Raw genomic sequence first — 13,538 nt, 5'->3', positions numbered from 1 at the left:
CCAATAGGTCTCGCTTTTGGGACCTTTTTAAGTATTTAGTTATGCAACTGTTGCATGGCTAAACACTTATAAGGTCCCAAAGGCGAGACCTATTGGCTATGCCATTGCTTGTTTTTCCCCCTTGTACTTTCCATGTTGTTCAGCGATCCTTTAACACCCTTCCACAGATCATAAACGTAAAATGTACAATATAAGAGGCTGTTACTCCTCCCGGTTTTGTTATTCTTATTTTAAGAAAGACGAAAAATAAAAGCAATCAGAAACCAAAATAGTTTTTTTGTTAAAGTTGCACATTGAAAACGTAATTGGCTAACAAGTTGTGGGTAGAACGCATTGGGCTGTGATACGCGTTTATGTTTGGAAACGCCTCACCTTAAATACATTTTGAAGCTGCGATTAGATCGATTGATTCTGCCATGCTGCTGAGAAGCCGTTGCGTATCAAGAGCGGGACAGCAAGAGGGAAGCAGCCCTGGGGCATAGCGCGGCTGGCGTGGCAGTGTGGAAGTCGGGGGAAGCATTGGCATCAGGGAGCTGGCCTGGCTGCTGCTGTGCCTGTGTGCTGTCCCTGCCCTGCTGCTTCCTCCAGCAGCTAGGTTTGCCACTGCTTATGCCCCCTGCTGCTCTCCACGTGTTCACATAATGTCGGCGGCATGGTGCGGGGATCGCTCCTAGCAACGTTGTAAACAATGGTCACATAGTTGCTGGGAGCAAAACATTGGTAGGTAGGGGGCCTTTGTTTTCAATAGAATAGGCAGTTGGTGTTTCTCGCTGTTCCCTCCTCCGTATCAGCTGTAACCGGGGTAGATGGAAAGAAATCCTGCAAACACTAAAGCGAGAGATTGGTGTGCGGCCGCCATGAATACAAAGCTTGGCGTGACGCACTTTATAAAAGCAGATACACTTTAAAAGAAGCGCATTTTAGTGGTGCACGAGATAATAAAGAAGCACGGCCACCTTATGCGCTGTATAAAAATAAATGTAATAAAAACAACTAAGAAAGGATATGCTTCAGCTGCGCTATATAAATGAGGTGGCTGCCATTGTAAAAGGCATTGGGGGGAAAGGTGCGCTGCTATAAATATCACTCTTTGCGTGCAGTGCAGTCACGCGCTCGTGTTAGCCTAAAAACAAAGCAAGGCATATTAAATACCAAATCTGTTAAAGTCCAGCATACAAACTGCTCTTCCTAAATTACGAAAAGTGCACCTTTCTAAAAAGGTGACAAAATGCACCCTCGGTTTAAAGTATTTCCATAAAATAAAAAAAACGAAAACGACCCCCATTACAACCAGAACAAGCTCGTGAGTGGTGCGCGCGCCACAGCGAGCGATCTTTTTTCAATTATCGCGCCCGTGTCTTGGGCACAATAATTGAAAACCACTGTCGGCGTGCGGGTAACAGACACCAATAGGCCATGGGCGAAGCAAATCGACCGCCTTTGGCCTATTGCGTGTTGTCTTTCTAAAAAAAGACGACCGCAAACGCCAATACCGTGGACCAAAAGGAATCGCACATGCATGAGGGTGTGTGATTCCAGGCTCCGTTTTGGAACCCTCCACAAAAGGACTCTAGCTACGCGAGCAGTGTTGCAGATTGCATTGCTAGGCACGAGACCTAAAAAGGGCTCAGTTGTTGTCATTTGTGGAATTCGGCATTAGGACATTATTTTCAGTTTAACACGATTTAGCCATTACTTCAGAGTAGCCTGCTTGAGGGATCTAAAACAACCAAGGAACTTCCTGTTTCTCTTTCCTGGTAAAATAGCTCCTATTTACAAAGCTGGCTGCTTCATGGAGGTGGGAGGGAGTGGAAAGACATATAGCATAATGGCAGCTGCCGATAAATAATATTCATGACTCCTTTATCTTACTCTTGATTGTCACCAGCTATCTGAGAACGTGCCATACCAGTGAACCAGCTGGTTTTTAAAGCAAAACAAACTCAAAACTGAAGTGCACATGCCTCTCACAGGTTTATTGTGTGCCCAGTGAGGTGGAATTGTATCTCTACCATCTTTATTCTTGCACCTGAATGTATGTTATTTAGTTCAAGTTGTCAACCTACATATCTCTAATAGAAAGCCTCCCCCTTTCTCGGGACTAATCCTGGAAATATTTAGAATTTTTTTCTGGGATTTCAAACCAGAATTCTCGATAGTCCTCTGATTCCACCTATTAAGAGTTTATGTAAACCCCTTCCTAGTTGAACTAAACCTACAACAGATTCCTGCATATTCTAGTTGCAGGTGAGACTCGTCCCTGAATTAAATTGTTCCACATGGAATAAGGGTTACGTTTTAGCTTTAACAGCTGTATCAACACAAGCGATCGCACTCACTTCATCAGTCTTTTTAGTATCCAGTGGTACACATCCAAACTGTACCCTGCTGCTAGCAGTACTGCTGCGTACGATGTAAGCAGCAAACATCGAGTGTTAGACCAATAACAACATATTATGTTTGTGCAGGGGTCAATCATAACTCTTTATTCATCGTCCTGAAGATGGCCTAACAGACATTTTTGCCATCAAGACCGAAACGTCGATCAGCTCATCTGCTTCCCCAGTGATTTGATTTCCTTAGGAATTGTTTTTTATTATCCGATTAATTTTCCGTTTTAAAAGCATTCTGGAATAGATGTTCACATGACTCTGAGGTCTCCACTTTTCTACATCATTTACCAACCTCGGTCATTGTGTGTTATATTTTTTTGTACCCTTTTTGTTTAACATTAATTATGTTTATATTTTGAAAACATATACACCCGTGTTTAAAACGTTAATTGTAGGTTTATCGTGATATAAATGAGCTAATTTAAGTATGGATTTTTCAAATGTTAGCCACCTTTAGATGCTTGACAACAGAGTTATCCAGTCAATTCATGTTAATTTAGTCTTTTGAATCAAATCCCTTGTGGGCGCATTTACCTACCAATAGTTATACTTCCCAAGCGTCCAAGGGTGTATTGGGTTTCCCACTTTTTTGTTACTGGGCTGTATAGTGACATTCTGGTTGTTGGGGATCATGATGTGTCGAGTGGTTCTGCTGATGCTGTTTAGGATGGGCCCCGCTCTGATGAGGATTTGTTCTTAGGATGGCCCACTTCATAACGATATGCGGGAGGCGGTCAGTAGGGTCCCTGTGCTGATGGCAGTGATAAGAGTGGACCCTCTATTTATATTTTAGTTGGGTTTCCTTAACCGCGTGTTGGCTGCAGAAGATTGTCATAAGTGGCTCATGCTTCTCGTTTTCGTCATGCTCTTCATTTAGACTGCACAGAAGAAGGTAAAGAAAGTCCGTAAGAAGGTAGAGACTGAGACCACCCTGAAATCTGGAGAGACCCCTGCAAGCACTGCAGCCAATGAGTATGAAGAAGACACGTCCGACGAGGAGGTAAGGATGCACTCTGATTGTTGGTTGGCCATGGTGCTGTTGCAGTGTCTAGCATGCATCTGAATGGTCCTCCTCTTGGGAGTATAGCCACCCGTGCAGATGGGGTTGGACAAAAAATATAAAAAAATTATTGTGCTCTTTGGCCGATGGGTGGTCAAGGTGGCTGGCAGACCTAGTTAAGGGTAATTGGATAAAATATAGTGACATTTAGCATATATGTAAGCACAGTACACTGGTAAAACACAATAGAAAATTATGGTTAATTCATTGGGTTTTGCCTTTACAATGACTATTGGGCTATAGGATAAAGCATTTTTAGAGAATATACCACACACACGGAAGCAAACTTAAAAAGTGCTGTTTGTTTTGAAACAAGTGGAGATCTTGGAATATTTCAAATGATGTATTTGAACAATCGTGGCACAGTAAACAGCATGGGTCTGTAGTCCAGTTTCAACATTATCAGATTGTGGGGTTTTGTTCTAGTGTTTGTAAAAGTTATATTATTGTTTTGTTTGTGTTTAAAAACCTAACCATATAAGCTTTCAAATATGCTTAAACTTTAATCGACAGTAAGACTACACTATCCTTCAATAAATTCAGTACAAACTATCTTTACAATTCATTGAATAACTCAACATATTTACTTTATTTGGAATTCACTGTTCGCTTGAGAAAAAGAGTGCAACCACACCGTACATGGTATAAATACAAGAATTATCCGATGCTTGCTCGGACTAACTAAATCCATTGGTTTCCATTTTGTTGTGCTATTCGCTTCACGCGGTTTGGAGCACATTTTCAATTACCCTCCAAGCTGCTCGTTTTGAGAACCCTCAGCTTTACGGTGCATTGATGTGGTAGTCGTACTACAAATGGTGTTTGGTTGCTCGGTTTTGTCTCCAGCCTTAGGTTGAAGTATAGATTGTTTGTTTTCCCATCCCTTCTCTTTATCTTTTTCTAGTAGAGCCGCTGCGCTTGTGCTCCACGAGTCCTAATCTCTTCCTAATGACACTTCTGGTTAAATGGGTGCACAAAGATTTTTCCTTAATCCGTTTTGCCTTCTTTCCAGTTCATGCTATTATAAAGGCCAATGAAGACTACACAGTGAGATTACAACACTAAAGTGTTGTCTAAAAGTCTTTTTAAAGTTTTTCTATATTTAAGTATATGTTTGCATGTTCATTTAGTTAAAAGAATATGATAAAATTTGAAGAATAAAAGCACTGAAACAGCCTGGGAAGCCTCCGCTCTAATTGTGGTCATCTGTTAGTACCTAAAAAGCTTCACTGTGGCACAGCATTCTTCGTGTTAGTCTGACAAACTGTGGTGTGAGAAATCTTACTTTGAGTCTCTAATGGCACTAGAGGAATGCAGATGTGTCAGTGCATTTACAAGTATCAGTAACAAGGACCTAACTGTCCACCTACCTTCTAAAGTAACCTGGCCGTCCTATTCTAAAGACCATTTAATGTGGCCACGGCTATCTGTGTCTGTGATTGATGAGAGAGATAGCAGATTATAATGCACAGATCGGTGCTCCGCGCCAGCAATGGTGCACGGGCATCCAGGAAAAATGGTGTCCTGTTGCCGGAGCTCCCCCTAAGAAAAAACAGCATTTTTTAGTTGTTTTCTTGTAATTTGATGCCGACAGATTTTACTGGGCAACAAATGCAAAAAGAACTGTTGATGGACAGAATGCAGAACAATGACATACATTCACCCCAGTACAGAGATCTGGGCCTAAATCCATCGTTTTTATGCTCACCATGCCGTTCCAGCTTGAACCCAGCCATATGCAAATCAGTCTTGACCCTGTGCCTCATGGGAACAGTCCAGCCCGAACTGCCAAGCCAGGTCCTCCCTGGACTGGAAAAAAGCATCCTAGGACCGGTTTCGGGGTTTCACCCCTCTTCAGCCAGGATAGCTTGATTCCAGTGGCATGGAGAGCACGGGACTCACGTCTTAGCACACCCGTCCCACTCGGGGTGACAAATGGAAAAAGAACTGGCTGAAGAGGGGTGGAACCCCGAAACCGGTCCTAGGATGCTTGATTCCGGTCCAAGGAAGACATGGCTTGGCAGTTCGGGCTGGACTGTTCCCATGAGGCACAGGGTCAAGACTGATTTGCATATGGCCATGTCTGAACTGGGGTGGTGTAGTGAGCAAATTACCGATGGATTAAACCCAGATCTGTGACTGAGGGTAAATGTTTGGACAATGTGCAACATTCCATCCATCATCTTGTGTGTTTTGCTGTTCGCCCTATGTGGGAAGGCTATACCCAGACGTGGGTCCCATGCTCACTACGCCTCTGGAGTCAAGCTATCCTGGCTGAAGAGGGGTGAAACCCTGAAACCGGTCCTAGGATGCTTGATTCCGGTCCAGGGAAGACATGGCTTGGCAGTTTGGGCTGGACTGTTCCCATGAGGCACAGGGTCAAGACTGATTTGCATATGGCCATGTCTGAACTGGGGTGGCGTGGTGAGCAAAATAACGATGGATTAAACCCAGATCTGTGACTGAGGGTGAATGTTTGGCCAATGTGCAACATTCCGTTCATCATCTTGTGTGTTTTACTTACTGGGTGTCAACACCAACAATTCAAATATTGTTCCCTTGTTTTACTTGGGTTTATCCAGCGAGCTGATGCCATTTAACATAATGCGGTCCCCATAATGTGTTAAATCTGATTATCAAGGTTAGACGCACATTTTCAAATGAGGTGACAATATGTAACATTATCACTTTGTCCAATGACAAGAAATTATAAAACCGAGCTGAAACTTAAAGGAGAACGCAACGCACAAGCCTCGCTGTGGCTCTTACTACTGCAAACACTGCTGCTGCTGTACAAGGTGGTTTTTAGGTCTCGCCTGAGACAGCGCTTTAGCGCTGTTCTGGCGAGACTTATAGTAAGCACTTTTGGAAGTGCAAACGAGTGCTTTCAGGCCGCCAACTACTGTGCATGTGTGCCGGGCGCGCGCACCATTTGGCAGCCTGAAAGCACTCGTTGTCTTTCACTTTCGCCTGTCACACAGCCGCGCTTTGAAGTGTGATCGCGATTGCGATCACTTACATTTCGCGGGCGCTTTGATGTTTTCAGTGAGCCGCGAGGCCACTGAGGACATCAAAGCGCCCGTGAACACCATTTGCCACCCCCACCTCTTCAGCCAACTTACTCGCCATGTCTGCTCTGGATTCTTGTGCCTCTTTTTGAAACTCAGGAGCAGTAACATTGTCGTGGTGTCACTAGGGCTTCAAGTGGATGCTTTTTCAATATTATATACAAGCCACAGTTACTGCTAATTTATCTTATGCAACTAACAACGATTGACAAAGCCGATAGTCCTAACTTGTCTCCTCTTTGCCTCTCCCCCTCTGCTGCCTGTCAGCAGCTGCCCCAGCCTCTGCTTGAATTCTTCGGCAAGGCTGTCCCTGCAGCCATTAATGACCGCGCCGGGGGCTCCTGGGGCCGGGAGGGGAGAGGACTGGAGTTAGGGGGGGCGAGGGTTACCTCAGACTGTAAGTTTAGCCAGAGGCTGCAGAGGTGATGAATTGAGCACGCAGTGCAGCACACACAAGCAACTCTGCCCCAACAAAAATTACCCCCTGAGACGCAGCCTGAAGCCGAATCGAACCAATTAAATGCGCCCCGTTTTACAGTCAGCTGTATATTTTTGAGAGACACATAAACGAGAAGAATTTGGATTAATGTAATGCAACCATCTAATTTATGCAGTACCTGGACGTTCCCCTCGAGTGAATGTCATCTATTTTATGGAGGCGAGAACCTTTCATGAACGAACCTGACACGTCCAAATGGCACGTTTTCTTCAGAATGTTCGACAGTTGACCATCTGTTTTCTAAGACATGTTTTGGCATATTACACAAGTGAATTCCGTCCTAGCTACAATGGGATCAAAGTAACCCGTATTCCGCTATCTGTGCACCAAAGCAAATCTTAATAATTCAAGCTACGAAAACAGATGTTGGCTAAGTTATATCCGTGGCGACAGCTACTTGCATCAGTTTCCCATTTAGTTTCTCCAAACACAATGTACGAGCCTCCCAAATTATGCATTTACAGTGCAGAAATAACTTCACTCTTCATCTGCGCGAAAGGTGAGTACATGCTCTGGACACTAAAGTGCACTATAAATGGTACTAATCATTATAATCAAATTAAAAAAACAATGTGGGATCCAAACAGATAGTTATCGTGTCCCTATCATTTTTTGGGAAAATGGTATTAGCTACATGTGAATTGGATTAGGCTCTGGCACTTTTTTTTTTTAAATCCCACTTTTTATATATTGCATGGAGGGCTCTCTACAGCTGCCTTCATCACATATATATTTCTAATTAATTCTTCTGTTTGTCACAAATTGTTTACCCTCATTACTAGACATTCTCCTGTTGTAAGCTGTTGTTGGTGCGCCTAATGTGCGTATTGAAGTCTGCCCTGGATCTGTTTACTTTTTTGGAAAGATGCTGCTAGTTTGTCAATGTGGCTAATTCATGTGAGGGAAGAAATATACACACACAAATGGATGAGCCCAAAGGAATTCTCCCACGAGATCAACTTGGAAGACTGGTCCCGGCTCTGTGGGATCGGGACCTTACCTCGTTCACATTGATCTGTCTTTGAAAAACTTATATTCACCCTTGGTGATCACAGAGCTTCAGGGCCCCAGAAATGCCAATCTTAAAGGTTTTAAACCTTTATGCTTTGTAAAGATAATGAAATATGTCCCATGTAGTAGATAAATCCAGGCTTTAAATTGCTGTTGACTTGGAATGCGCTAGGGCCAGAGTTACCAACTTTGAAACTGGTGAACCATGTTTGAGTCTCAGCAGCATTGGCTTAACATTCTGTGATCCTGCACAATTCAGTGTATAAAAGAGACTAATATGACCTTGTGTAATGTAGCCGGTGCTCATGTAAAGCCCTAGAACCCCTTTGGGTCGTGTTTGCGTTATATAAAATTGCATACAAAAAATAATGATTTGACAGGGAGGGCGAATTAGGCCCATGGACTATACGAGAAACTGGGATAATCTTGGTTGACGAGATGAGGTAACAAGTTATAGGCCAGCTTTCACAATATGCACTTTTGTAAGGTCTTATCAGTCAGTGTTTTTGTGACCATGAGTGCCCTCAGTATATCACGCCTCTGAAAGCACGATGACGTGTTAAAGCACTTGTATACAGGAAAACTATATATCCCACTGGATGACGTCTGAGAGGAGTTGTTGCCTAGGAGGCAGGGTGTGCATGCCCAAAGTGTTCCCTGTACAGATTCTCCTCTGCCCTGTTTACAAATCTTTGAAAAACTTGGCGTAAGCCTTCACAGTGTTTAGTGTGATTTATTCAAAATGAGATCCCTTTTATTGATTCAGTACTACAAGTGTATGGCTCTTCGTCCACCATCTTTAAAGTGCCTATTATGACCACGTATGTTGACAATCCGCACAGCGTGAAAGAAAATACAGTAGGTTTACAGCACTATTAGCTTGCCTTTGTAGATCTGTCTTACCCGATGTGAAATCTAATTAACTTTTTTACGTGGCGAGAAGATTAAACTTTTAACTCCACGTTTCTACAGTTGTATTGTTATTTTATAATTTGAAATTTCATTTTTTCATTTTTCTGATTGCAATGCAACAGGTCTCGCATTTACGTGAGTTTGAGCTGTTGGCATTGTAAATGACAATGCCTTTTATTTATGTTTTGGTTTTGGAACATAAATAAAACACATTGTCATTTATAATGCCAATAGCTTAAACTCGAGTAAATGTGAGACCTATTGCATTGCAAATGCTTGTTTTGTAACCCATTATACAGAGGACAGCTGACAGATAAAAATCCCAGCCAGTGCTTAATTTATGCCGGTGTTTTCCGGTGCTCGGCACTTCTTCTAAACACAAGTGCCTGTTATGGGATCACACCACTTGGGGGCGCTGTGTGTCCATTCTTCAGCTGAATTTATCAGCGCAGTGTTTATTTAAAAATGGTAACTCTGGCACATACGTAATGCAAATTAAGCACTGATCCACCAGAATGCAACACAAGCCTCGCTCTGGTTCTCTTACTGTCTCAGACTGCACAACCAGGTTTATTCTCATGATACAGAGGACAGCGGAAAGATAACATCCCACCAGAATGGCAAAGCGCAGCACACAAAATGCAAACTCCTGTATCTCCAGTTCTGAAGGAGGTCTGCAGAGAAAATCCTGTAAACCCCAATTGTAAAGGACCTAATCTTGGCTTGATAGGCATCTGCATGTGCATTCCGGAAATTTTCATTTCACTGTTAACATTGCAAGTATAGCGTAAACCATCACAGCGTGCAAAGTGCTTTTGGCTTTAGAAATATGTCCGGACTGGCTGAAAGTGTTGCATGTGGACTGTTGCCACTCTGCAAGAACCATCATGCCCCGAAGCACTTATTTTGTGTGTGTTCGTTTTTAAACAGTCCAACAGATGTTTAACTTGAATCAAAACCGGTCATATAATCACTAGAGTATAAAGCTCTTATATACGTACCAATTAAGGGAAATAATCGAATAAAATGTCTGGAATTGAATTCTCCGTAAAGTTGCATTGGACTGGAGGAAGTTTTAAGAGGGAGAAAGGTAAAATGACATGCTTCTTAGATTGAACAATGGATAGGCTCCCTACTAGATTGAGATTGTTGTCACATGTGATGAGCACTAAAGTCAGCACCAGGAAAAAAAGATTTATAATTAATCATGGAAATAAAAGATAAATGGTTGCACTAGAACGGTTTTAAATTGTACACAAGACATCTAAATTGAAATATACCACTGATTTTAAGATTCACTCTCTTTGACCCCATTGAAATATTGTTTTGTTAAAACATTAAATTACACATTATTTAACAAACTTCTGAATTTGTGTATATAATGGAGAACCGCAAACCGATCTCTGGAGTAGCTGTGGAGCTTCTGGGCGCTAGGTGCCCGCTTACAACTCTGTGTGGCAACTGAAAGTGCCCAGGCTTTAACAGAGCCCAGCAACATTTGTGTTTTTTGACACATTTCTTGCGGGCTTCCCCAGGAGAAAGGAAAGCTTACTGTTATTTTTAACGTCTTGTTGCCTTTTAGAATGTGGAAATGAATCGCAGACACAGGGCCATCACAGGCTCCAAGCCTGTGCAAAAGCGATCTGGCTGTCGACCCTTGTAACTGCTTTCTTCGGACACCCCAGCTGATCCTTAAACTGCGAGTCTGCACTAAAGAAGTGTGAAGGGCAGTGACTGCTTAGTCATCTTACCCTCAAGGGTCCTTTACTATCACACACTGCTGTTCCTCCAACCTTCCATGGCACTTAGCCTTCAGGGAGTGTTGAAGTACATAGCAAACACAAGGAGATGATGGACGGAGCGCTGAAACTTTTCAGACACTCACCCCCATCTGGGTTGAATCCATCAGACACTCACCCCTCATCTGGGTTGAATCCATCATCGTTCTTTAGCTCACTTCACCACCCCATTTCAGACCCAGCCATATGCAAATCAGTCTGACCCTGTGCCTCATGGGGACAGTCCAGCCCGAACTGCCAAGCCAAGCCTTCCCTGGACCGGAAACAAGCATCCTGGGAACGGTTTCGGGGTCACAGCCCTCATCAGCCAGGCTAGCTTGAATACAGTGGCAAAGTGAGCACGGGTCCCACGTCTGGGCATACCCTACCAACTTAGGGCAAACTAAGCAGTGTTGAAGTACATGCCAGCTGTCTCCGAGCCTACTGGATATCCCTTAACCATGCCCTGGAGCAGGGGGTCTCCAAACCCTTTTCTGTAACAAGAGCTACTTGTGTGCAATGCAAAATATCCCGAGCTACTAGTATGAGCGCTGTAATATTGACCACATCAGACAAGATTACATTAGTGGGTCCACAATGCAAGATTGCCAGGAATATTCACCTCGGTGCATCAGGCAAAGTTGCTGTATTAATGTAAAAAAGGCTTTGTCAATTTGAAATTCCACTTTTTTTTTTTTTTTTTTTTCAGTGGGATATACAAATTTGCTTTAGTTCTTTAGAAACAAATCAGGAACAGCAGTTGTGCGAATCAGATGCAGGAGAACAGACATTTCACTTTAATATTCGGTATCCAGATTGACCTGCCACCTCATATGTTTGGCGTTTCAGCGTTTCTAAGTTACGTTCAACTTGCAGAACTGCAGATATTTCCAAACAATGTCAAAAACTAAGAGTGACAAAAGGAATCTTAAATAGGAAACGCTAAAAAACAACGTTCAAAACCTTTTGGATATAAAACACAATGTGTCTGGATATGTTCAATCTGTAATAGTTAATGAGTTTATGGAGACATGCACCCTGCATCCAGTCCAACATTGTTTATCGAGCATAAATTACAGTGCTGTAGAAAGATTGCAACCCCCTTGTCAAAGCATCTAGACAATAAAAGACTAAAGTTGTCTTTAAATATGCGGAGTACAAAAGGTGTTTTGTTGTTCGTTGTTAAAATGAACATTTGAAAAGGCACTTCATTCTGTAGGAAAAAAAACACTAGAATCAGTTGAACTGTTCCAGAACAGGGGCTTAGTGTCTGCATAGTGGGGTGCAGAGATAGGCAGGAGGGTGGGGGTGTCAAAGTTCAACTCTGGTAACACATCAAGTTCAGTTTTTTGGTTTGTTTCAAGAAGAAAAAAAATCCAGAAAAAATTCCATCCATATATGAAATTAGTTAAGAGTTTCATTTAAAATATGTTGTCTTTCTTTTTATAAAAGTTATCTGGTCAGGTCACAACCTCCGTCTTTCAGCTGACTCGAACCGTAGAACTGTATCATCGCTCAAGTCCTATAAGAGAAGGTCTTCTCGCCTGGATGAGAAGTTCCCCATAGCTTTGCGTTTTGAAGGAGTCATGCCAGGTCTAAAATGGGTAGACTGAATCGAAGTTTGTAGCAATGCACCAGTAGCTGGCTAACGGGCAACCTTGAAGGCTACCTGTTACAAAGGTTATGAAGCATACTATAAACCTCTTCCTCTCTGCTGAGTCCCTCAAAGAAGGGTATAAGATCCAGCAGCTCTGTGTCCGTCATGTCATCAAACCAGGACTGCACAGGCACTGCATTTTCAGGATGTAAGATGTAAGAAGCGGGTGAGTTGTCCACTATTATAACTTTGCTCAGCTCTCTTCCCAGTCGACTAAGATCCTTTACATAATTTCCTCTGTGAAAAACACATGATTCTCTGAAGAGTCTTGCCTTGAAGACGCCCCAACGATCCAACAGGTCTGCTACTGGATCTGCGTACTCCGCTAGGCTGGCTGTGAAGAGCACACATTCAAAGAGGTCTCCCATCTTCTGAAGAAACTCGTCCACGTGCGGCCGCTTCAGAACATAAACCTGGTGTATGGTTCCATCTATTTCAACAGGAACAATGAAGTCAGCATTATTGATGGGCTTGAATGAACTGTGCACCAATGTCTCGTCTAAATCAATCACCACGCACTTCTTCCCGTAGTCTGATACTTTCAGTTCTGGAAGGAGGTATTTAGCTGGTGGCTTCTGAATGCCCCCATTCTCCTCCACCAGTGGAGGGAGCGGACTGGTGCTGTTATTCGAGGATGGCGGTTCCACATTGTAGCTGCGAAAACAGCAGAACAAGGAACCAAAGATGCTTCGATGCCTCTGCTTCTTCAAGCTTATATTACATTGAGAAACTTTATCCTGCGTACAGGATATGATTTCCTCCTCTTTGGGGTTAGTGACCTGGGTGATAATGGACGTGTTGTCCATGGAAACGAATGTCGCTTCAGCTCGCCCACCCCCTCCGTCAAGATGCGGTCCTCAACCACGTACTTCGATCGATAAACAATATAGAAAAATTCCAGCAATAAGTCTCCTGGCACATCCGAAGCCACGGAGGAAGGCCCTTCCTTTCTTTTCTTCAGCATGAATTCAAAGCGAGGGAGCAATGAATCGGTGCAAGTAAGGTGGCTAACCTCTGTCCGCTACTTACACCGAAATTCCACTTCTTATGTGATACATAAAGAGTGTAGCTGCATTCTCGTGGCACCAAGGAAATAATATTGGTAATTAGCCTTTCCAATGTCACATGATTTATCATTCAAATATTTGCTTTAGCAATTT

At 43.0% G+C, this 13,538-nt stretch overlaps 1 protein-coding gene and 1 pseudogene across 1 annotated transcript in view; one reads left to right on the top strand and one right to left on the bottom strand.

Moving 5' to 3' along the window:
- The window catches only part of BOP1 (BOP1 ribosomal biogenesis factor), a 572,762-nt gene that overhangs the window by 97,937 nt on the left and 461,287 nt on the right, over positions 1–13,538 (top strand). Inside the window, exon 3 of the mRNA XM_085604482.1 lies at positions 3,271–3,393. Within this exon, the coding sequence (XP_085460608.1) occupies positions 3,271–3,393 (123 nt within the window). The remainder of the gene's footprint in view (positions 1–3,270; positions 3,394–13,538) is intronic.
- LOC146830293 (CTD small phosphatase-like protein pseudogene) lies at positions 12,218–13,403 on the bottom strand (annotated as a pseudogene).

The sequence above is a fragment of the Triturus cristatus genome, chromosome 5_1 (assembly GCF_964204655.1).
Source record: "Triturus cristatus chromosome 5_1, aTriCri1.1, whole genome shotgun sequence".
NCBI classification, from domain to species: Eukaryota; Metazoa; Chordata; class Amphibia; order Caudata; family Salamandridae; genus Triturus; species Triturus cristatus.
This window is presented reverse-complemented; position numbering and strand designations above follow the sequence as displayed.